The 27,449-nt window shown below is 32.9% G+C and overlaps 3 protein-coding genes across 10 annotated transcripts in view; 2 read left to right on the forward strand and 1 right to left on the reverse strand.

The window, feature by feature from the left end:
- LOC105249479 (metabotropic glutamate receptor 8) overlaps window positions 1-2,358 on the reverse strand; it is a 107,035-nt gene extending 104,677 nt beyond the window's left edge. For both annotated transcript variants that reach the window (XM_025409198.1, XM_025409195.1), the window contains exon 1: window positions 2,122-2,358. The gene's annotated coding sequence lies outside the window, so the exon portion shown is untranslated. The remainder of the gene's footprint in view (window positions 1-2,121) is intronic.
- Window positions 2,359-9,464: 7,106 nt separating this feature from the next.
- LOC105249454 (zinc finger protein 25) lies at window positions 9,465-13,371 on the forward strand. 2 transcript variants are annotated; one of them, XM_025409491.1, is made up of 4 exons: window positions 9,465-9,484; window positions 10,615-10,758; window positions 11,087-12,474; window positions 12,837-13,370. In XM_025409491.1, exons 2-4 carry the CDS (start codon window positions 10,642-10,644, stop codon window positions 13,294-13,296), a joined length of 1,965 nt encoding a protein of 654 aa, XP_025265276.1. In that variant the 5' UTR covers window positions 9,465-9,484; window positions 10,615-10,641; the 3' UTR covers window positions 13,297-13,370. The 2 variants fall into 2 exon arrangements, with proteins under 2 accessions (XP_025265276.1, XP_011253239.1); XM_011254937.3 differs by lacking the exon at window positions 9,465-9,484 and adding an exon at window positions 9,934-10,224 and having other exon boundaries at window positions 12,837-13,371.
- Window positions 13,372-16,600: 3,229 nt separating this feature from the next.
- The window catches only part of LOC105249478 (E3 ubiquitin-protein ligase Rnf220), a 156,398-nt gene continuing 145,549 nt past the window's right edge, over window positions 16,601-27,449 (forward strand). For 2 of the 6 annotated variants that reach the window (XM_025409279.1, XM_025409297.1), the window contains exons 1-3: window positions 16,804-17,601; window positions 20,390-20,503; window positions 24,470-25,007. In XM_025409279.1, coding sequence (XP_025265064.1) covers window positions 17,518-17,601; window positions 20,390-20,503; window positions 24,470-25,007 — 736 coding nt within the window. In that variant the 5' untranslated portion in view covers window positions 16,804-17,517. Of the gene's footprint in view, window positions 16,779-16,802; window positions 17,602-20,389; window positions 20,504-23,395; window positions 23,452-24,469; window positions 25,008-27,449 lie in introns of those variants that run through there. The other 4 variants (XM_025409294.1, XM_025409284.1, XM_020027001.2 and 1 more) reach the window with 4 other exon arrangements.

Raw genomic sequence — 27,449 nt, forward strand, 5'->3', positions numbered from 1 at the left:
TTGTTGTATTAAAAAAGAATACGTGCATGCAATAACTGAATTTTACAGTAAATTGAATTGCATGCTGACGAAAGTTCTAAAATTAGCAAACAGCATTACGAAACAGCGTAGTCAGTCCTTGTTATAAATATAAGCATTTTATTTCCATTAAATATTTGTTATTTTGATTTAAATTCTGTAGTTTATTTTTAATTTAATTTCTTTTAATATTATAATTCTTCAGGAAAAGTATTTTAAAAAGCATATAGATCTTTGGAAAGTTGAAATTATAATTTTTCTCAACATCGTAATCGATAAAACTCGGTAGAAAAGAAAACAAAACGCCATTAAACGCCATCTTTGCAACAGGATGCTTTTCCACGCAATTGATATCTTGCAACAGTATCTTACCACTTATCGATGGTTTCTCGATAAGCGAAGATCTTCGTTTGCGAGTGATCCACTTTTTGTGTTTTTTAGCTAGCATACCCATTTGATAACGGAGATATTGCTGCTAAGATGTTATCACATTTACAAATTTAATTGAAGATATATAAAATATATTGGCTTCCTCAGAAATGCTACTAAATGGAATATAATATTTTATTTCAGCTGTCAAATATTTCGTTGTTATATTATTTATGAAAATATTATAAAAATATTATAAGACTTTTCTATTTAAAAATCTCAACGAAAGATACTTCAACACTATAAATTTAGTTAAAAGAAAACGATTTAAATTTACATAAAAGAATCTATCTCGCGCGGATGTCATTTATTTCAAGCTATATGCGATACATATGGAAAAATGCAGGAACATCTGCAGCTGAATATTTCGCAGGATGAATTTAGCCAAAAAAAAAGTTTGCGGATGCAAACGATATCAACGCGACCGACGTTGCGGTTAATACGTTAAGCATCGCGGAAGTTTCACTGATGCATGTATCACGACAAAACGAAGAGCAAGTTACCCTAGCATTTGCTGCAGTAGGCAATGGTGACATCATCGAGATACAAGCGGCAAATGCACTACCCTCTAATTTTCCAGCTAAAACTGAAGAGAGAAAAAAAGAAAGAGAAAGAGAGAGAGAGAGAGAGAGAGTGCCCGATATCCTCTATTTTCCTAAATCTCTCAGAGCACCCGCAATACGACTAACAGAAATAAAAAAAAGTTAAATCTTTTTACCGTGTAATTATATAAGCTTATATTAAGCTCAAAATAATCTTGGGAAAGATAAGAGCTTGATTATGTTTTAATTAACTGGATTAATTCATTAGGGACTGCTGTTCCTGCACGCTAATATGCAGGAAATTCGCAATGTTAAAAGATAAGCTAGAAATTTTCCATATATATCATATCTAAATGGTATTAATCTCTGAATTTTTAAATAGAATTAATATAATATAATCTATATTTAATTTTTAGTGTTAATTTAGTGTTAATATTCATATATATATTGTATTTTATTTAAGAGTAAGTATAAAACATATTTAAAAAATACTGTCTTACTTATATATTTTAAACATAAGATATTTTTATTTGAGGAAACGTTGACCCGGAATATAATCTTTATTTGAACACATTTGAAATTCAGTGAATTAATTATTAAATAAAGTTTTACATATATAACAAAGATTTAATGGCAGTATCGAAACGATAAAGTAATTTATCATATAACGAAAAATTTCACTCCATTTTAAAATTATTTCAACAAATCGACATCCAATGATAACATAAAAAGATCTCCATTTTTTCTGGTCAACAACGAAAAACGGCAGCATCACTATAATAAAGTAAAAAAAAATAAAAGAAGAAATATCCATTGCGCACAAAACACAATAACCAAAGGTAGCTTCGTCTAGAGTTTACCAATCGGGTAGTTGCATTATATCCGCTATCGAACAATGAAAAGTGATTGTGTTCCATCGACGCACTATTTAGCAACATAAAAAGAAGTATTTCCACCATAAAAGAGCGTTGCGTTTACTATTAATTAAATAATGCACACAAAGCACAATCACATGCCGCGCAGAGGGGGGGGAGGGGGAGGGGGTTTCACAAAGAGCAGTCCTGAGGAGCCGCTGCCACGTCCGAGCAACAATGGGCAGAACTACTGTGTCGTTCTCTTTTTATCAACGTACGCTGGTCATCCAGAAGGAGCAACGTCGTTGCTGACGTCGACGACGACGCTGCTTGGCTTATCACGATGACGGGAGGAGGAAAGGGAGGAAAAGAGGAGCTCTTCTCGCTCGCTCTCTCTTTGTCTCTCTCTTTCGCTCTCTCTTTCGCTCTTGTTAGTCGAAACCGGGAAGCATCATGATGGGAATATCGTCCTCGAAGGGGATGATTCGCAACAACGCGCGCAACGACAACCGCGTTGCCGGTACCGCGGGGCAGACTGAAATCGGCGCGAGAGGCGCTCAGCCTCTTATAGGAAGCATCGGGGCGCAAGCGCCGTTGATGAGGGTGAGAAGGAAGGGTTGTTGGTTATTCGAAAGGGATGGGCCACGTTTCGAAAAGAGTGGCTCCCGTCGATCCACCCCCGCGCGAATCGATCGACTTTTCATCAGCGCCCGTCGAAATGGAAGCAACGTCGAACGGAACGTCGTCATAATCGTCGTCGACGTCGTCGTTAGATTAATTTATATTTGAATTAAATAGTACACAAGGCGAAACGTAATTATCGGTGTAACTCAAACATGTACCAAAAAATAGGACGTAATTAGATCAAAGCGATCGCGAGTTCGAGTATAATTAGACTAAAAGGAGAAAATTGTGATAGACATTTCACTAATAGCTTATTAACGTAAGCTAATTTTCTTTTTTTTTTCTTAAAAAGCATGAAAAAGTCTTATAAAATTTAATTTTCCCAAGAAGATAAGAATAAAAACAATAAAGGAAAAATATTGTAACAATGTTTTAAGAGATAATGTCATATGTTATATATGTGTATACAATTTTTATCTCTTATCTTTTGAGAATATATTTATCACAAAGATACGAATGTTAATATTAATTTTTATCTATCCAACGCTTTAAATAATTTTTCAAAGAATTCATGGAACATTCTATCTTTTCATTATCTGTTCATTGTATATATTTCAATATATAAGAAGAGCAATTGTAAAAGTAGGCATACTAATATTTCTAAAATCCAATCACATAAATGTGAGTATTATAATCTTTCGGGAAATATAGCTCATCAATTTTCATATTAATTAAAATAGAATTAAAGTTTATCATTAAAAAGTAATAATAATAAAAATTAATAATAAGTGAAATAGATATATACTCAATTTTCATATTAATTAAAATAGAATTAAAATTTAATAAAAATTAATAATAATAAAAAAAATAATAATAAAATAATAATAAAAATTAATAATAATAAAAATTAATAATAATAAAAATTAATAATAAGAATATAGATGTATACCCAATAAAATGCATTGACAATGATTAAGGAAATAATTTAAGAACCTGATTATATAATTTAGATTGTGTAAACCGCTGTAATCTGGAAAGCTTATAATGCATTGAATATAATATAATATCACGCTTGCGCGCGTACGAACATCGCGTACATGTTTATTCATTTACTATCAACTAATCATTGTTACATACATTCGAATGTTAATAAATTTAATTCGCAATTCTTATGAGAAAATTATCAGATTACTTGTTACACATTTAAATTATACAAATTAATTAATCCAACCCAATTAAATACCGTAATTATTTATTATTGTTTAATTATGCTATATAGTACAAAAATAGATATTTTTGATATCTATGTTTTTTGTTAAAAAATCTTGTCAATAGTAAAATTGATATGTAAAATACATCAAGCCATGTCTAAAATTTACATTTTGGTATTTAGTGTTTATTATTATTCTCTGTAATTATAAGAACTGGTTGCCAATTTAATTAGCTTTGGAACAATTGGATTTTGCAAGGAAATGTTGGCATGACACAAAACTCAATATACTGATTTAATCAGATATTATACTACAATATATACTATTCTATAATATATTAGAAACGTACATAGTGTAAATACCTTTGTGTGATGTACGAATTCAGTATAATGAAACTATAATGTAGAGAATTAGGGAGTAATCCATAATTCTCTTTGCTCTATTATCCCTTTAGTCGTTTCAGTACGCGAAGAATTTAACATGGATTAATTAATTTAGTGCTAACAGTTTTAAAGACATGTACATGTATTATATAAGAAATCATTCATTTTTCTCACTGCAATAAATTTTCTCTGTGTGTGATGAACTTATATGTTTATATATATATATATATATATATATATATATATAATTTTAATAATATACCTTCATTAGCAAATTATTAATATAGGCGATTTTAAATTTAATAAAGAATTAAAATGGATTTTAAATTGACGTCAAAATGTATTGCTCATAAAGTGCTTATATGAAATAATACTTTTTAGAAATATACTTTTTAAAAATTAAGTACAATGTTTTTTTCTTTAATATATATACTCCAATATTTAATTTTTAATTTTATATATTAAAAATAGATTATTAAGTTTTAAAATATTAACGTAAAATTAATTCATAAATTCATTAAAATTCTACGTTTTAGATATGAAAAGCAGAAGCTTTATAAACTGGATTAAGCATGAACGACTCTTAATTATATCGCAAACAATGCAAACGCTTGCTTCACTTAATAAACACAGCATGTACATATAAAACGACAAATCGTTTACAAAGTTACATGTTGCGAAGTTTGCTTGCTTCGGGTGTCCATTATAAACTACAGCTAATGCGAGCGACGTGGACAAGAACTTAATGCAAAATAAACTTGGTTTTCTTTGCCGAACTTTGTGCACGGTAACCGACCAAGTCTTCATTTCAATCATGTGAATTTATTCTTAATATCATTGCATCTGACGGGAATTCTCGTTACCGAAAGTTATTTTTTTACTTAATTTTTAAGTTCAACATCACGTTTTTGCAATAAAGACAAACCAAAGATTAAAATAAAAGGCTACTATATCTTAAAATACTGATTAACACATATGTTTGTTCATAGATATCAAGGAAGCATATTTCCTAATATAATAATTATAAATTTGAATATATGAATTTGTATTAATCATTAGTTCATTAATTACTTTTTGTACAGTTTATAATTTTACGGAAATATTATAGGATATATATCATGAAGAAACAGAAAATAATATTATTACATCGTAATAAAGGAATTAAAATTTTAATGCAAATTTTAAAGTAATAATACATAATAATTTTTTATGAATTTAAATAATTGTTCCTCTCTCTAATATATTCCTCTAATTGTTCCTCTAATTGTTCCTCTCTCTAATATTTTCATGAAATATATTTCATATCATCGCAAATAGATATGAGGAATCAATTTTATAATAAATAAATATATTCACTCACCGATTACTGCATAATGTATTCACTTTATCACTTTTATTACATTTTGCCAGCATCACCTGAAAAAGAGAGAGAGATTTAAATATTATAGTTAATTTTTTGTTTTCGTTTCTTTATTAAAAAATAATTTTTGTTTAGTACATATGTACACACACACACACGCACGCACGCGCGCACACACACACACACACACATATATATATATATATATATATATATATATATATATATATAATGTGTATGTACATTTTTTCGTGACATATAACGACTTAGCTTTACTTTCTATTTAAATTTGGATTAATTTATACACAATTATATACATATTTGTATCTAAAAAATATAAAATAAATAACATAAAGAATAAATAATATTTTAAGATTATAAATATATTCAATAGAATATAAATATTTTACAATCTTTTTAATGTAAAATAAATATTAACATTGTATGAAAATCTCGATATAAAAATTACAATTAATTGAAGATTATATATCAAATACTCATATATAATTCAGCATACATTATATATAATTCAGTTCACTGTAGATAAAAAATAAATTATGATTAAAATAAGCAAAATAAGAAGAAGATTTCTGTTAAATCATAAAAGAAAAAAATATAATACATGAAAAATATAATATAACATAGAATACCTAAAATATAACAAAAAATGTAAATATAAAATATCAAAAAAGATAAAAAAATATAAAAACATATAATACAAAAAAAATTTTTTAAATATATTAATTACTTACTAATTACTAATGATTATTCTATGATTGTAGGAATATTTCTTTGATCACTGTGACAAATATCGATAAGAAATAAATTGTGAAACATAGATAATTACAATCACCTGGATTAATAATGCGATGTAATGATATTCCAACACTCTTTATTAATACGACACTCTCATTATTTATTCACACGCACGAGTCGCTTTGAAAAGTGCGCAGAAATACGGAACATCGAGCAACTCAGCTGATCAAGAAATCCCATATTAATTAATCATACTAATTAACCACCAAAGACGCTTGCTTCATTTAACACAACCGATACTCTATCGTACTGTGAGCGAGTTGAAAAGTTGCGGACAAAAGTTGAAAATAAGAAGTATCGACGGATATACGCTTTATTATGAAAATATGTAATAATTATTACATAACAATCGCGGATTTTTTTTATTCAGCACGAATGGCGGACGACACATAAAATATGCAATTAATATATAATATAATTAATAAATATATAATTAATACATAATATAAATATATAATTAATAAATATAAATATTATTAGACACAAGATTCTATATTCTAAAAAAATATGAAAAAATGCATGTACTTTTAAAATGCGAAGACATTACAAAAAAAGATACGATTAATCGCAATTATGCGAATTATTGTCATAATCTGGACTCCGATAATTGCTCTATAGTATTCGTTAATTCGCATATTTATTCGTATATGCAATTTATGATTGAAAATGCATTACGTAATATCAAACAATGCGCTTATTTCCGATGAATGATAATTAAAGCTTCAATATCACGTTTCATTTGATACTACTTGATTTAGAAGATTTACGTAGAAATGTAGAATTTCTTCCCTGATTAATTGCGATAGTCCGTAACAGAATTAATGACAAGAATGTGATTTTATTCTATTCTAATTTTATTTATTTTTTAATTTTTTTAACTTACCTATTCCAGAAATTTGAAAAATACTATAGAGTGTTTTTCAACGAAGGGACGACGTAATGAATCACAATTGTTCCGATTAACAGCAAGAAATAATCACGAAACACTTTTCTCTCGACATCGCGTCGCGTCGCGGCGGGAAACATGGCGACTGATACAAATATGCGATTCTAAGCGAGCGACACCGGATTCGATCGAGAACGCGTCAATCGCGTTCCTGGCTCTAATTAACACTACACGACTCGCTTTATTCGTCATTACTGACAGTTGCCCGCGTGTGTAAATTACTCGCAACGACTTTTAAAACCGGCAGAGAAACGATAAAGCGGCAATTTCGACCGACGCAGCTTCCTCACCTTGACGAGTACGAACGTAACTGCGCATGCGCGCACATTATTAGCGCGCCGAGTCATGCGAATCGATCTGAAAGAAACTAGATTCAATTTTAATTCTCGCGTAATGCGTGTATATCCAAATAAATATTTCGCGAAACTTGAGAAATGAAATGAAAAGTCGAAAATGTTAGGTATCTCCTTCTGAATATGATGTACAAAGGAAAATTGTCTTCTTTATAATTATAAATTTTATTGATAGCATCTCGTCAATGTTTAAAAAGTCACGAGATCAGAAAATGTGACAAGAGATGTGACAAAATATGATTATATTATACTGTCCCGTATTCCTGATACGATGAAAATTTATTTACAAACGATAAGAGAAATTTAACTGCACAAATGTAAGATATATCATAATGTGTAGAAACATGAAAAAATAAACTAAAATCGACAATGTGTCTCATTAGTTGTAGGATTTACAAATATGGCCATATTTTGTAAATTTATATATGTATTTATATCTATTTTTATATGTATTTGCTATCTTATCGCATACCTGAATATTTCTTCCTATTAATTGTATTTATTTGAACATCTCTGTTTTATGACTTATTGTTTGTTGCACTTATCGAAGGAACATATTAATACACACACATAATAAATCACTAGAATTACAGCCATCACTTGATAATTGCAACTGTCAAAGTAGCGACATCTTTAATTAACTTCGTAACTAATGCATATACGAGGTCATGTTCAAAAATCTATTGGAATAGAGGTACGTTTGATTGACCAATCAAAAGCAAAGTTTCTTTTGCCCTGATTGGTCAATGATTCCTTTACTTTGATTGGTAGATTTTCGAACACTCTTAAGCGGCCTTTTCATTGACGCTACTTTTTAGCGTCAATGAAATTGCACCTAACAGTTGGCAGCCCTACGAGATAAGCTGCGCAGCACTGCGCGTATATAAAATAAATTTGAAATCGCTTCTAGCCTAACCATCTTCACGCGATCGACTTTATTTGAATTGCACGGCATCGCATCGAATTATGATGCGGCGCCGATTTGTTCGAACGTAATTCGGGACATCGCGATGCTGTATAAGCGTCGAATGAGCACGAATTGTCACGCAAATATGATAAATCATCTACTCACCGTTCACCGGCTGTTCCACAGGCTGCTCCACTCGCTCGCCTCGGGACGTCCCATTCCGATCTTGATGTGCACGATATCATCAACGCGAACACGCGACACTTTATTCGGCACTCCCGATATTCACTCGCATCCGATAATCATCATCAAGGGCGCAAATAACGCGACGCGACTTCGCTCCATCTTCGCGATCGCGCTATCACTGAACTGTGAAAAATAGCTGTCGCGCACTTTCACCGACATATTATGAAAGTCGCGCGATCATCCTTGAACACTTTCGACGCTCTTTCACTCGCGATATTCGTTTAAAAACGGTTAAAAAACGCGAAAAATGCGGACGTACGACGATCCGTGTAACTGCGTATGACTCCGATTCGCGTATGACGTCGCAGTGACGTCACGCGCCAACATGGCGGCCGAACCAGTGCGCACTGGTTCGGCCGCCATGTTGGCGCGTGACTGCTACGTCATACGCGTCATAGTACGTCATACGCGTCATACGTGACTTGGAGTCATACGCAGTTACACGGATCGTCGTACGTCCGCATTTTTCGTGTTTTTTAACCGTTTTTAAACGAATATCGCGAGTGAACGAGCGTCGAAAGTGTCGAAGGATGATCGCGCGACTTTTATAGTGTGTCGATGGAAACGCGCGACAGCGATTTTTGACGACATTCAGTGATGGCGTTATCGCGAAGATGGAGCGAAGTTGCGTCGCATTATTTGCGCCCTTGATGATGATTATCGGATGCGAGCGAATATCGGGAGTGCCGAATAAAGTGTCGCGCGTTCGCGTTGATGATATCGTGTGCATCAAGATCGGAATGGGACGTCCCGATGGCGAACGAGTGGAGCGGCCTGTGGAACAGCCGGTGAACGGTGAGTAGATGTGATTTATCATATTTGCGTGACAATTCGTGCTCATTCGACGCTTATACAGCATCGCGATGTCCCGAATTACGTTCGAACAAATCGGCGCCGCATCATAATTCGATGCGGTGTCGTGCAATTCAAATAAAGTCGATCGCGTGAAGATGGTTAGCTAGAAGCGATTTCAAATTTATTTTATATACGCGCAGTTATATGCTGCACAGCCTATCTCGTAGGGCTGCCAACTGTTAAGGTGCAATTTCATTGACGCTAAAAAGTAGCGTCAATGAAAAGGCCGCTTTACACACTGAAAAAGTTGAAACTATTTGAACTTTATTTTATTGACGCCAAATCTAGAGAAAGTCTAGTGATTTTAATTTGCCGCTGGTTTCTAGCGTCAATGAAATTGCACCTTTAGACTTCTCTCTCTCTCTCTTTCTCTCTCTCTCTCTCTCACTTAAATCGGAGGCATGGCCGCTCTCAGGCTTTTCTCTGATATTACATATGTCGCGTAATAGATTGCCAAGGCAAACGTCGTCACTCCTGTCATTCAGATTTCAAAGATTTTCGAAAACAATTTTTTTATAATCATGTCGCGTCAAATTACGAGCTCGAATAGCAATTTTTACAATGAAAATAAATGCCGTGGGTGTATGAAGGAAGGTGGTAAAATGTTGTCCATGTACGACGACAAAAGTAACAACAAGATTAATTTATCATGTAAACTCGCGGAGCTCACGTCTATTCAGGTAAATAGATTATTTTTAGCGGATATTTGTTTTTGTTTTTAAAATATCAATTTTTTTGTATTTTGAATAAATTTCGCGAGATAAAAATAGTGTACATTTAACCTCTACAATTATTTTTTAACCTCTACAATTATTTTTAATAGGATTGTAAAGCAAAATGAATATTATAACGTATATAAATGCAAATATAGCTATTGAAGCTTAATGTCGCAATATTATAATTAATAATTTGATATAAAATATTGAGTGATTATTTTATAGTTGTGCATTCTGATTGCAAACTAAAATAAAATTTATTATTCTTTAGAAAAGTTGAGTATTGAAAGGAGAAAATATTTATATAGCTGCAAAAACTTGCAACATATGTATTAATAAGATTTTTTTCAACAGATTGACAAATTTGATGGATTACCCAATATGCTCTGTTCTAAGTGTGCTTATCGAACTTATATTTTATATGACTTCAAATTAAAAGTACAAGAATCGGATAAGAAATTCAGGATGATGCTTGAAAATCAAATGAGTAGTATCAAGGTATAATAGTAGAGAATAAAATTAATATTAATATTAATTTGTAATCTCTCTTTCCTCCTTTTCTTTCTTTCTTCTCTCTTTCTCAGTTAAAGTTAGAGCAATCTTATAATAAGAATAAATATAAAATGATTTATGTCATAAATAATAAAATTTAATTTTTTTAACAAGTAAATTTTTTGAACCAACAATTTCTATTAATTTTGGAACATATAAAGATCTTTCTTTAAACATTTTTTGTTGAAAAAGAAATTGTAAATATATTAATGGATTTTTTTAAAATTTGTTTCATATCTTCTATTTTTGCAAGTGTTTATGATTTTTTTTTCAGGAAGAAGAATTCGATATTAAAAATAATGAAGATATCATTGTACAAACAGATGAATCCTTAGAATTGAATATATCAAATGATGATTCTATACACAATGTTGATTTTCTGGAAAATTTAAAGGTTGAAATAAATGAAGCAAGTAACTGCGAGCAACAATGTGAATCTCATATACCTCAATTGCTTGAAAATGGCAAAGAAAATAAAGAAAATAATAATAATCTACAATTGAATGATCTCTTTTATAATATTCTACAAGAAATTAGTGAGAATCAAATAGGCACTCATGTTGTGAAAACAGATATACCTGAAGAAATTTCAAAAATGCTCGAGTCACAAGATATCACAATAATGTATGTACCACATGACTCTACGACCGAATCAATGTATGTAGAAAATACATTAGTGTATGATCAAAAGCAAGAAGAAAATGAAGATGGCAATAATATATCTGTTTCTGAAATGGAAATCTCAAATGAACAAAAAGATGAAATTTCGATCAATGCATGCATTTCCAATTCTATAGAATCTAATGTAACTAAAAAAAATAAACGCGTCTGTTATGAACGTGTGGACGATAAGATGCAAAGCAAAAATAAGCAACTTAACTATAACAAATATAACATTGAGCAATCTGCAAAAACAGAAGACAGTGATGAATCTGATTCTGATTATTTCATCGATGCCAAAGATAACATATTAGGGAGCGTGAACGACGCGATTGTACGAATAAAGGAAGTGAAACAGGAAGATGAAATCGAATATCAATGTACGTTATGCCAGCAGAACTACGAGCAATTACCGCACATCTTATTACATATCGTTGATAATCACGTCTCTAGTACCGGTCCATTCTTTTGCATGGTATGTGAAAAAGATTGCGAGAGTCACCGAGAGCTGCGAGCACACGTGAAAACACACACCGGACGAGATCCGTATTCCTGCTTCATTTGCAAGAAGGGATATTCTAAGAAGAGATATCTGAAAAGACATATGATGTGCCATTCCGACTTTCCGCGTCATCGCTGTTCAAAGTGCGGTTGTCGCTTTAAGACTAAGACAGAACTGGACTCTCATATGAAGACGCATAGTATACCCTACTCTTGCAATCAGTGTACACGTGTATTTAATCACAAAGGCAATTATAAACGACATCTGGTCAGTCATTTGGATCCCCAAGGCCTTTACTTACCTAAGTATCCATGCAGATTTTGTGGCAAGCGCTTTCCTAACAATCGTACTCTGGAAACACATATTCGCGTACATACTGGCGAAAGACCATTCAAGTGTCAATATTGTGAGAAATCATTTTCACAACGAGGTAATCTGATAAATCACACAAGGATACATTCAAATCCACGCAGTTACACATGCGAAGTCTGTGGCAGAAGGTTTGTAATATAAGTATTTGTAATTTCATATAAACTTGAAGGAAGCAAATATAACATTAAAATATTGAGTATAAATCTTTCTTTTATTCTTTGAGAGAAACAAATTGACAAGATATAAATAATATTCAAATCACAATCTAAAAAATATATATAATTAAACTTGACGTTAAAGGATCTTCTTTATAAAAAAATCTGATAAAATATAATTTAAAAAGAATAACAAATGTATTAATATACATTATATGAGATGTTTAATATATTTTAAATAACTTAATCACTTAGTATATTGTATGTATATAAATTTTTAAAAATTAAAAAATTTGAAAATATAATGCAATGTTAATTTTTTTGCTTAATTGTAGCTTCAATCAACGTGCTACATTAAGAGATCATGGATTGTTACATACAGGCGAGAAGCCTCATGTGTGTAATGTTTGTGGCAAGGCGTTTACAGTTAGCGCAGCATTGAGGAGACATATGTTCAATCATGCAGAGAAAAAGCCATTCAAATGCGAAACTTGTGATATGGGATTTGTTGGGAAATACGATCTACGACGACACATGAGAGTACATGGGGATCGATCTAAGGAGAAACGGAAAAGAAATACTACATCAAAGTCAAGCGATTTAATTCAACAAGAATCGGAGAAAAGCCTTGCCGTAATAGAAGAACCGAGCACTGAAACTATATTTATAGAACAAGTATTGTTACCCCAAAATGTTACACAAATAGTGGTAAATCAAGTTGAATCAGAGAAAGAAAATGAAGACGCATTGTTCAATCTTCACTGTTACAATTCAACTCTTGTACAATACAGTTAATAATGTGCATAATAGATTGTAGATTATACAGGATGAATCATTTGAATAAAATGAGATATTTTTATTTTGAATAACTAAAATATGTATATTTGTATAAAAGAAGTTCTATACAAAAGTTATAAAATTGGTCCTTTTTTTATACAGAATGATGAGAAAAAGTTTTGATATATATATATATATATATATATATATATATATATATATATATATATATAAAGACATCTTGTATCATTTAATGCGATAAAGATAATTTTTCTCAACATGAATCTGGATAGTGTTTTAAATGTGCTGACTGAGAATTGATCCTTTTTAATTAATGTAACCTTCGTAAAATATTTTTTTGTGTATACTTTAAATGTTATTCGAAATAAAAATATAGAAACAGTGATATATATCCTGTATAATAAGAATTGCTACCATTAACTATTCTTGTTTTATTTTTGTATACATATGTACAATCATTTCCTTTCCTTCTTAAAATCATTTTATCTGTTACAACAGTAGAAGTTACACAACTTTATTAAGATACTTCCTTTATTTACTTTTATTTGAAAGGTATAATTAATTAATGCATATGTATAGATGCATAAATATGTATAAATGCATAAAAGAGAGTATATTGCATTTTTGAAATTATAAAATTTTTGCATTTCTACAAATCTTTAAATTAGAAATAATTGTACGATATTTGACACAAATTTTATGTGTTAATCAAAATGTTTGGTAAATTTTTTTAAATAATTTTTTTCTAAAAATTATAATTTAAGGATAGTATTGTTGTGTACACAAATGTATTATTTTCATAATTTGGAAACCTATGTTTTATATTTTTTAGAAAATTTTAAAAATATTCTACAACTTTTAAGATTTCAAAAGTTTTACACATTTATTTAGTGATATGAATAAACAATCGTGGCATATTAATAAATTTATAATATGAATAAATTTATGAAACAATATTTGTAAAAAAAAATTTATACGTATTTTTATATATTTATCATGATTATATTATTTAATCAAAAACTTCTACTAACAAAATAGAATTACTATTACTACTAAGTAATATTATCTACTATTATTAATAATTATTATTAGTGTAGTAGTAATTAGTATAATTGCTATTATAATTATTGTTAATAGTCATTTTATTTATCTACTAAGTAAAATTACTATTAATAATATTAATATAATAATAATAATAATAATAAATGTATATATCTACATTTTCCATTCTCTTTCTTTTCTTTTTAAAAGCTTTTAGAAATCTAAAAATATTGTGATAGTATTTAATACTTTGGAATTTAATTCAAAAATTGTTTTACCTATTTAAAGAAATGAAGAAATAATTACATAAATATTATTATTGTAAAATAAAATATAAGTAAATTAAATATATACTTATCAGTAACTGGATATTTAATCCACTGTAAATTGCAAATGTGTAGACTTTTTTTGTTAATTTTACACATCTTAATACATTTATTATTATTAAAATATAATTTTGATCAATTTTCCATTACACATTCCTAAACATAAAATTGTACTTTAATGCTTTTTTGTTACAACAATGCATAATTTATATTTATGTTATAATAGTTTTGTAAAAATTCAATATATTACACAATCTTTTAATTGTCACAAAATAATTGATAGTTATAAAAATTATTTCCTCGTACATTGATAGAACGAAATTTTATATAAGAGAGATAACGTACATATGTTAGAACATGCATGAAAATTTAAAAATTTAAATTAAAATATTTACATTTTTTTTATTAAATAATATTTTTATATAAAGCGATAACAGATCAAATAATTAATTATTATAATAGCAGCTTTTAATTATTTTGAAAATTACACTTGTTATGCAAACTACTTAAAATTATATATATTCTTTATAATTGTTATATATATGTATAATATAATTGCGATCTTTCAATATTATTAATACATATATTATTGTATAGATTATCGATTATAAAGAAAGATATTTCTGCTTTTCGATCACAGAGAGCACCACGAATGCTATTTCACGACTAGAACTAGATAATTTTTAGGACGATAATATTGTGTACGAATGATAAAAAGAAAAATTTACACAGTTTATATGATTATAATTTTGAAGTGATTATAAATAAGATTGTCTTTCGCAATTATATTTAAATGAAAATATCATGAAGATTGATTATTATATATTACTCTGCAACTTATTAATTGTAACTATATTATTAATGTATAAATGTTGATTTAGTTTGTGTTTTAACAATAATTTGTTAATTTTTTTATGTGTGTGTGTGTGTGTCAAATATTATTTATTCTTTATAACCAATTGAACAAATAACAATAATTTTTAAATCTTCCAACAGATGACGCAGCTAGTCTATGAGAATCTATAGAAAAAAGTTATGGCTTTTTTTCGCAGTGTTTATGTACGCAATGTATTTCGACATGTTAATTAATAACTGTTAGTAATGGCTCAAATATTGTTGTGATTAGTTTGCAGGTAAATTTTCGGCAATTATTCTATAGTTTCGAAATATGATCTCGAAGCTGTACATGGACTTATTAGTTAGTAATATTAGACAGCAATTCAATTAATTTTCGATATATATGTTAGTGTGTTAATATGCATACGGGAAACTCAAATAGGTTTCAAACACACACGCATACATATATATTATTGCATAAACTAAAAACTTGAGTATTGATTATAAGCATTAATTAATTCGGAGTCAATTATTCTTGATAATTTTTTAGTCAGACAAAAATATTTCTTATATATAAACTTGCTTGAATTAATATATTATTCTAAATTATGAACTTAATGCATCTTAACATTAATTTTATCTTCTATTTCTTTTACATACAATTGCTTCTATTTTAAACAACATATTCTTCCTTTCAATCTAAGCTAAATTTATTTTACTTTATATTGAAATTTTGAAATATTCATAGATCTAACAAAAAACTACTTTCTATTACAAAAAACTAATGCAACATTTAGATCGCGTTCATTGTTTATATATGAGAAAATCTAATATAATCAATCATATAAGTAAATATAATGTATGTATAGTTGTTAAATTATTGAATTTTTGCAGCATGTGTATTTCAACCTTAAAAGCAAGCGAAAGAAACAAGGAAACAACATGCATGAGGATTTGGCTCAAGAGGCAGAATTAGAACGCGTTAAACGCCGTCGAAATAACTGCGAGAGAAGCGACAAGGACACTGCTGCTGGCTGCGCGTCCCGTGCGCGATTGAGCCTCCTGAAGAGAGTCGCGCGTGGCTGCGCAGTACGCGACTGCGCAGGTCACGCGTGCGCGCCATCGGGCAGCCGGCAGTCCCTACGGTGGCGCCAGCCATGGCGGCGAAAACACACGCGCACGCTGTTACCACCGCCGCCGCCGCCGGTCGGTGCCTCCACGCCTCTACCTCCTCGCCTCCGCCACCGCCACCGCCACCGATCTCGCGACTCGTGGGTAAGTACCCTCACACTCCACGCTCCAATCAGTCTGCACTCGCATGTCCACGAGGTTGCTCGCACGGGCCAGGCGGCATCCTCTCTCTCCCTCTCTTTCGCTTCGCCCGCTCGTATTCTCTGTTCTGTCATTCTCTGTCTCGCTCTACTTCCCCCCCCTCTTCTCTCTCTTTCTCACGCTCCTTTTCACCGTCTATCGTTGCCTCTCTCTCGCTCTTTCATTCACCTGACTCTTAACGCGAGCAGTGCGTTACACATCCCGTACGGGGGTGATACCGATCGCCAGTCGAGGTACTGATCGCGGACATCGCAGCCGCGGTTGAGGTTAGGTCGACGGACCTGTCGATCCTAGTGGCGGGACGCGGCGCGGCGGATTTGAATTTTCGAACGCGCCGTGTTGTCGTACAACGTGGATTGTACCGGGTGTCGCGCGTCGAATTTCGCGAGCGAACGGCTCGGCGTTTCCCTGCTCGGGCAATTGCGCGGGTTTTTGTGACTCCGTCGTCCGTTGACAGATCGACAGACGTTGCGCACGCCTGCCAGGTTAGGTGGAGCGACGTTAGGCGGGCCGCGTGTTTTTCGAAACAGCGGGAACGCTTTTGGGAGGATGATGCACCGCGAGTTCTCGTCGCCGCCCACGTCGTCCTTGATGTTATCGTTACCGTCGAAGCTGTCGCACTCGCGTCACGTGGAAACGCGCAGCGACGGAGACGAGCAGCGGGCCCTGTGAGATTCTGTGAATGTTCTCGGACAGCCGCTCGCCGCGGCTCGCCGCGCACCAGTTTCTCAGTGCACACGAGGAAAACGTACGAGAAAACGCACTGGTGATCAACATGTCCTTTCTGCCCTTGGAAGCGTCGCGTGTCCTCGAGTCTTCCCCGTTAAATCGCGTCGAATTCGATGAGGAGAACGTCGTGAACGTTTGAATTTGCAAAAAGAAACATTCTAAAAGTGAATGCGATCACTCGAAATAATCGTCTTGGAGCACAAATGTCGTGGCAAGAGTGTCGCGTATTAATAGTGATGAGAATTGATAATTTTCGTATAAAAGAAATGGATTTTATTACATATATAAAGCATTATAATGAAATTGACTTGAATTGCGATGAGGACATCGTCGGTTGGATAAAAATATTTTTGCATTCGATATATTATCGAAACTTTTATACTCGGTTACACTAATTTTTTAATAGTCAGTCGTATTAAATCTTTAGATTTTTGATACACTTCTTAAATTGACAGCTAATCCGATCAGCTGATCAACGATTGACAAGAGATATGTGTTTGTGCTGTAAAGTATGTAAAATTTTGTGTAATATGTAATCATATATTTATATATATATATTGAGTTTTTATTGTGCATAATTGTTATGTAATGGTTTGATGATTCAGAAATATAAATATGCAAACATATAACGTAATACGTTTTGTCAGAAGCACGAAATTTTGCACAAGTATCGTATAAGCGCGTTTCAATACTCGGAGAAGATAAAAGGATATACGCGAAATCTGTTTGGCTAAAATAACATTTTCAATTAGTAGTTATCGATTATCTTTATCATACACATGTAAAGCGATAAGATACTCGATATTAATTCATTATTTACATACTTTTAATACTTGGACCATGCAATATTGCCAATAGATTGATAAAGATTGTATTTGCAATGTATTCTAATTTCGAAATTTGCACAATAAAAATAAACCGAGCAAAACAATCAAGAAATTAGTATCTTTTGTCGATCGTACACATAATTCAACTTGATTGCTAGTCTGAAAATAAATATTTACGTACACATAGTCCTATTGACATATTCACCGTTTATCATTTACTGCTGTTTGTCATACGCGGTCTTTTCTATCGGCCAACAATCGCTCGATCGCACGCCACAAAAGAGAAGGTGGCCTGGCATCGATCGCAATTACTCGGGGATCAAATTCGATAGCTTTCTGATTGAAAGGTTAGAAGTAGCAGAAATTGTTGGCGGATCGACACTCGACCCAACACCGGTGATTAATTGACAATCGCGATAATTAATGATACACGGTATACCGCGATCTCATGCCACGACACACTGTGTTCCATTAAATTGCGTTTTGTGAAAGAAAATATCGAGTGAGCGGATTCGCTTGTTCATTTTTGGAAAATAATCGTTATATTCGAAATTGTTGAATATTTCCGCTATTTTATAGTTTAAGCATTTTAATTGCTCATTTTTGCGCACTTTAATTGGAATTTTTGTTATGTTTAAACAATAATGAAAATATTCAAAGTTAGGAAGAGATATAGATTTTTTTTAACGGCGAAGAATTCAAAACCCCCAAAATTTCAATATAGATTATAGAATGTTAATAATGTAATATGCCAGATATCCAGAGAATTTTTAATGACTTATGACTTAGATTACATAATTTAATTATGATAATTAGATTTTTCTAATAATTTTATAAAAGTTAATTTTTTGCAATAGTGGCACATATCCTAAAATTTAGGAAATTTTATTAGATTTCATAGAGATATATTTTTTTACACATTCAGAATATAATCTATGTAAGAGAAGCAAGCTATAATGAATTATATATACGAGTAGATTATTTGTAAACGTTAATTATTGATCTCTACTTTGCTATTCTACATTTAATTAAATTGGTTTTGTGTACAAAGTGAAATCAAATAAGACCATAATTTTATTTCGTTCAGGAAACACGACGTAATTCTCATCGATGTAATTAATGTGCCACGACGTAATTCTCATTGACGAGCGAGCTAATCTATCGAATTCACTTCTCGATCGGTGATTTCTGTCTCTACCGTATTTTACGCTTAAATGATAAAATTCGCATTATTGCATTTTCGATAGGTTCAAATTTATAAAAAAGAAAGAATAAAAATTAATAGATTTAAGGAAATTTAGAATGCAAATTTATACGTATGAAAAACTCGCTTATGTCTTTTGAAAATAAAATAAAATTGTGAATAATAATGTTAATATTGTACATGAGTTTGCTAAATGCACTTTGCATTACTTTGCAATTATTCCGCATATTAATTAATATTTTTTCCTAATAATTAAAAACTAGCTATTAATCTTTTATATTTTATTAGAAATTAAAATGATTTAATAATTATCGATGTTAAGACATCGATCAAGCAAAAGAGATGCATTTAAGCTTTCGAAGATGTATAAGATTTTATGTTTTATGAAGCTTGAAAAATAATAATATGGTCTTCATCAAATGCATACAAAGAAATTAAGTTACATTAAAATGACATGCAACAAAATAAAAATTGAGAAGAAAGGAAAATTTACTGATCGAGAAGCATAAAAAAAATCGCAAACGTTAAATAGTCTATTCATAATCGTATCGTCATAATTATAAAAATCACGATTAGCTCGATTAATTTATGAGTCCAATTAATAGTCAATAACTAATTAATCGATGCAAACATGAAGCGTCTCGATTATTGTCTTTTTTTGGTTACGCTTCCAAGACTTACAACTAGTTTATGCGAAATTCTCTTCGAGTTTCTCGCGTCATCGACCGAATATTTAGAAACGATTAACCGGCAAGGTACAGGTAGAGAGAAGAAAACGACGATATATGTTTTAGATGGATAATTCTGCGTACGTACCGAATCACCTACCGCCGCCGTCTCTGGTCGTATTCTCGCAGGCCGGAGGGCTACCTGAGGCCCTGAGAATGCAAAGACCCTTCAATCCACAAGTTAGTGTCCCATTGTCCTTACCCTTACGCCTAAGCTTCCGCATCAGTTTTGCTCTGATACTTTACATTGCATTTCCTTTGGCTGCAACAAAACGCATTGAAACGTTAATTCAAGTCTTCCAAATACAGATTTTGATTTTCTCTGAAATTCTCGTATTATCGTAAGAAACTGTAATTTTGTGTGATCATCCGAAATCATACAGGTCATATTTAATATTTATTACATCATAAATTATGTAACGTAGATGTTACATAAATATACTACTGAAAAAATTATTCGAATTCGTATAATTCTTAAGTACGTTGCAGCCAATGGGAATTTATTGGAGAATGTAGAGAGTAAAATTATTTTCACGCTTGTATCGTATGCAACGAAACTGCACTGCGGTAATTCGAGTGTATCGTATTTGACGCGAACACGCATGTCACTATTTGGCAGAAAAACAACACTCTTGAAAAATATGTATAAAATAAAAAAATAATTGTTAACATTGATTTCAACAAACGCGTCAGATAGCTCGAATTGCCTCTACCTCCGCTTTTGCATGTCTGTATCGTTCTATCCATCGTTTTATGCAAGTAAATTATGTATTAATTAATATAATGATATAAATAGTGCAATGAATAGAAACTTAGTTATATATAAATGTAAATGTGTTTGTAAATAACAAATAATGTTAAATCAGTGATGCACAATCTTCCTTTTACTTATTCCTTTTAAGGAGAGTTTGCGTTTAAAGATAATATAATTATAAAAAAGAGAGAATCTCTAATTAAGAAAGATAAAAATTCAAATCTAAAACTTACAATATACTTATTAAATGTGAGCTTGTTTCTATTTAAAAAAATTAGAAATACAAAAGTATGTAAATGTATTTTATCTTTTGATTGCGAAGAAAAATGTGTAGATTGTGCATCATGATACATATGACATTACATAACATAGCACTAAAAAAATTAAATTTATATTAAGAGATACAGTAAGTATTTTCATGGGTAAAACCGGCGATACAGCTAAATTTATTAATAGTTAGAAATATTGTTTGTGGGATATAATTGTGAATTATTGATTAATTTTAGAAGAATGAATTATTAATAAAAATTACTCCATATATATATTCTGGTAGTAAAGTATATTACACGAAAATATGAATTCGCGGATTAAGTTTTTTTCGCAAGTGTGATTTAAAAATAAATTTTATATACTACAATCAAAAACGTATCGATAACGTGAATTAACGGGAAATATTATTATTAAAAACTCCCGATAATAACGAAACTCTTTTACGATTTTATATATCGCACACATCTTTATCTCGTAACCGTGATTGCCGCAAACATTTAACGAATGGGCATCGCGGTTAATTATAAGCGTATTCCGCAGTGTTTTTAAACGCTTGAATATTTTTTATACGTGCGGAACATCAATCGGGCCCGGGATAAAACACGTGCGGATGCGGAACGGTAGATACGGTGGATAGAAAGCAGTTGAACGAGGATGATAGCGAGATAACCGGTCGCATCAAAATTCAGCATCGTTAAAAAATGAGATAATTTCGGGGCGAACCTAATTGCGATGGCACGGTGACAAAATACGCTCGTGTTTTGCCGCCCGCGGGGACGAGGGAGGGGGGGGGGAGAAAAAATATGATAAAAGATTATTGCAAATATGCAAGCGACGCGCGTCGCGTCGCGCTGCGAAAAAAGGGCGGGGGGCCGCAATTAAAATAATAATGAATATCTAATAAATCACTGATTGGACCGCGGGCGCGTATACATGTCGGGTCGTCGAACACGAACCTCATTTCCCCGGTATAAAAGAATAATAAACTAATCGCGGCGCGTACTAATACCCGGCGCGTGTAACTCATCGCCCGCGTCATTATCGGCCGAATGAAATGTTTATCCGGAAACTGCGGTTGTCCATTCTCGCCGATGAAATCATTTCGTACTTCCGTTTCGCTCCCTTAGTCGCGCGGTTTATACCGGCCGGTAACGCGTTTCACACTTTGCGTTTCACGCGAGTCGAATCTGCCTGTCTCTATAACAATTTTATTTTATTTTTAAATAAAGAAATTTTTTATTTTATTTTTAAATAAAAAAAAATATTTTCAGAAAACACCGCATATGAATGGTAAAAAAATATTTTTTGATTTCGAAAAATAATTTTCTCGCTACTTATGAAATATATGATGTTGCTTCGTGACATATGTACTCGTGCCGGTAGTTAACGTTGAAATGCTCGCATCGCGTTCCCCGAGAAGTCGATGCACAGAGGGAACAACGCACCGTTATTACTTCAGTTACGTTTAATAACGGTTCGATAATTCTGGCATTATAAATGTTACAAAACCCAATGCGTAGATGCTTTAACCGAGCATTCAGTATGCGGCTTAATAGACTCGTCAATCACGGCGAATTGAATGATACAACTGACATACGGGGATGGAAAGGAGGAGGGAATCATGGGATATGGGGGGGGGGAAGAGCTTCAGGTTTTGACGGATTATTATAACACAGTGGTTTCGCGTTATTAACAGTATACCACGCTGCTTTGATATTATATGCCATTCAGACGTATCTGAAAGCACGGAAATATCCACATGCTGTAAATGAGCTATCTAGTTACGCGTTTCAAACATTTTTCCATTTATCGCGTATACAGGATGAACTTGTACTGTCGAATTCGATAATGCGAGCGTAGTTTCTCAAAATGGAAGTGAACATCAGGAGTCTGTAAACATCAATGGACCAGTACAATTAAAAGGAAATTAAATGTTAAGAGATATAAAAAATTTGTAATTGGTATCTGAATCGATTATAAAATTATAAAACTTAATACTGGATAAAATATAAGAAATATCTATACGATTAAAACAAGAAACCACGTACGAATTTTTAATATTTAAGAAGCGAAAGAAGACTAGGAACCAAAAACGCAAGTAATGGTGTGTGATATTAATAATATATTATAGTGAAAATTTTGTAAAGTTATATTTATCTTACATACAATAAGAAACGCAAAAATATGTATATGTTTAAAATGTACTGTCGACGACGTTCCGACCCCGCCTCTAGGTCCTTTTCAAAGTCAAATAGAAAAAGTTGCTTCAGTTGTTTTAATAATATTATGTTTTTCTACATTTTTTTTCTATTTAACTTAGCCTTCCTTTGCCCTAGCCTTCTTATTTGATTTGTATCACATTTGAACCATTTTACATTTTTATATTTTTATTTTTTCAATATTTAAATATAAATATAAATATATATATATATGATATTTAATATAAATTATGTCAATAAGTAAATGCCACCTAAATCTATTTCTATAATTATTTAATAATCTGGAAAAATATATAAATTCATATATATAGTTTATGTCGATAAAAAATTTTAATTTCCATATATACTTTTTATCTATCCGCCAATATTCCACAAACATTAATTAAAAACTATTGAGAATTATTTAATCATGGAAAAGCTTATAATCTTCTCTCTTTATAAAATATATTAGTGAAAGAAACACATGAATTGTAATAATTATTACGACTCATGTGTTTCCTTTACTAACCCTTATAAAGCTTTTGTGATTCGAAGATAAAAAATTAAGCTGTATATAAATATTTAATATGTGGGCATTTTTATTAACATCCAAATGTCAGAACTAGCATTGTTTAACTAACAAAATAATAGAGCTCGAGAAGCAAATAACAAACGATTTTAATAAGGAAAATTTTAAAGATCACAAGAATAGTACAAAATTAATATCGTGTAAATTATAAAATTTATTAAAATTCTCATGTGTGCGTTCAACTTTTCAACCTAATATATTGTACATACATATGTTGTTTACTCCTCGAATTTGTCTATTATTCTGTTTACTTTCACGTATACATTGGAACGTTTTTTTTTTAAATTCTTTATTTCGATCCTTTATTAATTTTATATTTCTCGCGCTTGTTTCAGGTGACCGATTCGAAGGACTTACAGGTGCCCTTCAGTACGGCGGCGTCGCTGGGCTACGGGCTGCATCACATGCTGCATCTGCCACCGCAGTTCCTGCACCCGCTCGACCATAGACTACCCTTCGGCGGCTTCCGGCCCCTGGTGCCGTCCGCGTTCGCGCCCCCCAGCAAGTGCCTCAAGGTCGAGACCGGGAACGGCGCGGTGCCGGGGAACGGCGGCCTGCCCAGCATCGGCTCGCTCTCGAGCATGTCGAACATGTTCTCGCCCACGTCCCTGCCGGGCGCGGGCGGGGGCGCGGTGGTGTCCGTTTCCGGTGCGGCGGCCGCCGCGGCCGCCGCCGTCGCCGCGGCCGGCCAGGAAGTCGGCGGGCCGCAGAGCCCAGCTGGTTCCGCGAGTCGGTCGCCCACCGGTACCGCCGGAACTGGTTCCGTGCCGAACCGCGGTGCAACCCCCGATGAAGAGGATCGTGATGCCAACGCCACACCCGGGTCCGAGAACACCGAGCGATCCACCCCCGAGGAGGGACGACCCTACAGACGTGAGTGACTCTGATGAATGATCCTTGTGCACGTTTTTCGCCTTTCTTTTTGAGGGATTAATGATCGACGCAATGATGCTTTGTACAATCTAACGATAAGCCATATTATGATTTTTAATTAATGTTTAATTAATTAATAACTTAAATTATTCTATTATATATAATATGCCATCTGATGCTTGATTATTTTTGTCGATCATTTATCCATTTTTTAGTGTCTAAAATATTAATATCCATCATGCACGGCATTACTCGCGTTAAAATATTAACGAAACGTCGTTCGAGGAGATGTTAGAATATCCTCGAGATATTTATATTAGAAAGTTTCAATGATAATCGTAATTTCCAAGATACTATACGGATTTTAAACATTCTACCCGCTGAATAAACTCGACGCCGTATCTAAAATTTTCGAAACATACGTCGGGTATATATCTTGGGAGATAAGCGTGCAAGAGTACAATCTTTCTCGAATCGCCGGCGCTCGGGGTATACGCTCCGTATATTTTTTCACGTTGACCCGGACATACGGGCGGGTTAAGGCCGGTTACACGACGAGCCGAGTCGTCGAGATTTGTATGCTTAATCTACCTAAGTCGTTTATTTGAGCCCCTGGCGACGTAACAGCTGCACCACGGACAGTCCGGAAAACGCGCGGAAAGACCACCCTCTTGTCCTCTCTCTTTCCGCCGCGCGTTTGTTTATTTTCCTTTGCTATCTTAATTGCCGAAAGATAGAGCCATCCATTTTTCCCTCGGCGGCGACGTCGCCGCCCGCTGTTTTTTATTCTTTCTCCGGACTTCGAACACCGGGATAAACTATTATTTATAAATAACATAAATTATAAATAACTTTACGGCTGAGCATTAAATATAGGGAGTTTCGGAATAGTTTATACATATTTTACAATAATTATTATTACAAGAAAAGTATAGTATTCTTTATAATCTTGAACAAAATGGTTGGTATTTCTTGTACTTAGAATTTGGAATTATCTCTGATTTCTCATTTTGATCACAAATGACAGATAAACAATACATATATTTCTTTTTCTTCTCTCTCTTCCCTTTAAAAAGAATCAGGCCGCGCGTTAAGCATCTTTGTGATGAAATTTTATACATTTCTGGCTCCTCTCTGTGCAAATTAACCGTCGGCGAAAAAGCGCGCCGAATGGTCAGTTCGCTCTCTTTTCATCGGCTAATTTTCGTTTGATTGCGAAAGAGAAAAGGGGTTGGAGACACACGGAGAATCTCTCTCCCTACGGCTCCGTTTTTCCTTTTCTTTTTTTCTTATTTTCGCGTATCCCTCGACGCGGAGATAACGACGCCCTTTGACCGCTTCATGTCGACGTTAGCACGTTGCTAATTAGTCGATACCGACTTTGTGGCGATACACGCCGTATTGCGTCGCGCAGCAGGAAATAGTCATTGCGGAAAATTACTCGTGTAATTGCGAAAAGTCAATTTTAATTACGGAAATTATTGCGCGCGCGAATGCTGTATCTCGCGTGCCGATTTCTTTTTATATAAAAAAAAAAAAAAAACGTAGCTTTATTGAAATTTCTTGAAGAGTCAACAATCGCTTCCGCGCTGATTATTCTGTGTTTCATGTTTTATAAAACGAGATCCATGATAATTGTTAAATCTCTTTTCATTTCGAAGCTCTTTCGATGCGCCATTTATCGCCATCGCCGCGAATCGGTGCCGGATACATTATTAACATATTGTTTGATATATCTCGAATGTCGACGCTATTATGCGAATTGGCCGCGCATACCTATTTTATACTCCACATAGTGCGGTATTTTCATTACACACTCGCGCCCTTTTTGAGCGGCTTCGTGAACGACGCGTATAACGTGAGACGCGGTTGACATACGCTCGCGCACCCGTGCTTCATCGCTATTTATGGCAAATAACCATACGCGACTGTATCGTGCAATTTACATTGCGTTTATTTGACTCTAATGGCGCGGCAAAAATATCGAGTTAATATTGACTCGCGTTTGTAACGCGCGTGTGTTTGACTGCGTCCACAAGTTGCTATAATCGACTATCATCGTTTCAATAATGATTATCGTTTCGGAATTTTATTATTAGGTAGACACACGATACACATTTCTACGAGATAAAATCTTTTCACAATTGTGATGATTATTAAAGATACGAAATCGTAATTCTTCTTTTTTTTCCATAATAGATACATTGTTTTCCTTTATACGAAAATACGTTTCATCGAAGGGGCATTTTTATTCATCAATTTGATTATTTTAAGGCATGACAAGTTCCATAATCGCTCGTTAGTAATAAACACAGTTTGAACTGCCGGCAACTTTCGACCGAAGGTCGAAATAAAATCGCCCAGCAAATCCGTTCGTAATCAGTTCGCCGGTGTGGAGAATACAGGTGGACAAGTAATATGTGTATTGTATCGGTCGTGCTC

Source organism: Camponotus floridanus, unplaced genomic scaffold (genome assembly GCF_003227725.1).
Source record: "Camponotus floridanus strain SB8 unplaced genomic scaffold, Cflo_v7.5 scaffold10, whole genome shotgun sequence".
Lineage (NCBI taxonomy): Eukaryota > Metazoa > Arthropoda > Insecta > Hymenoptera > Formicidae > Camponotus > Camponotus floridanus.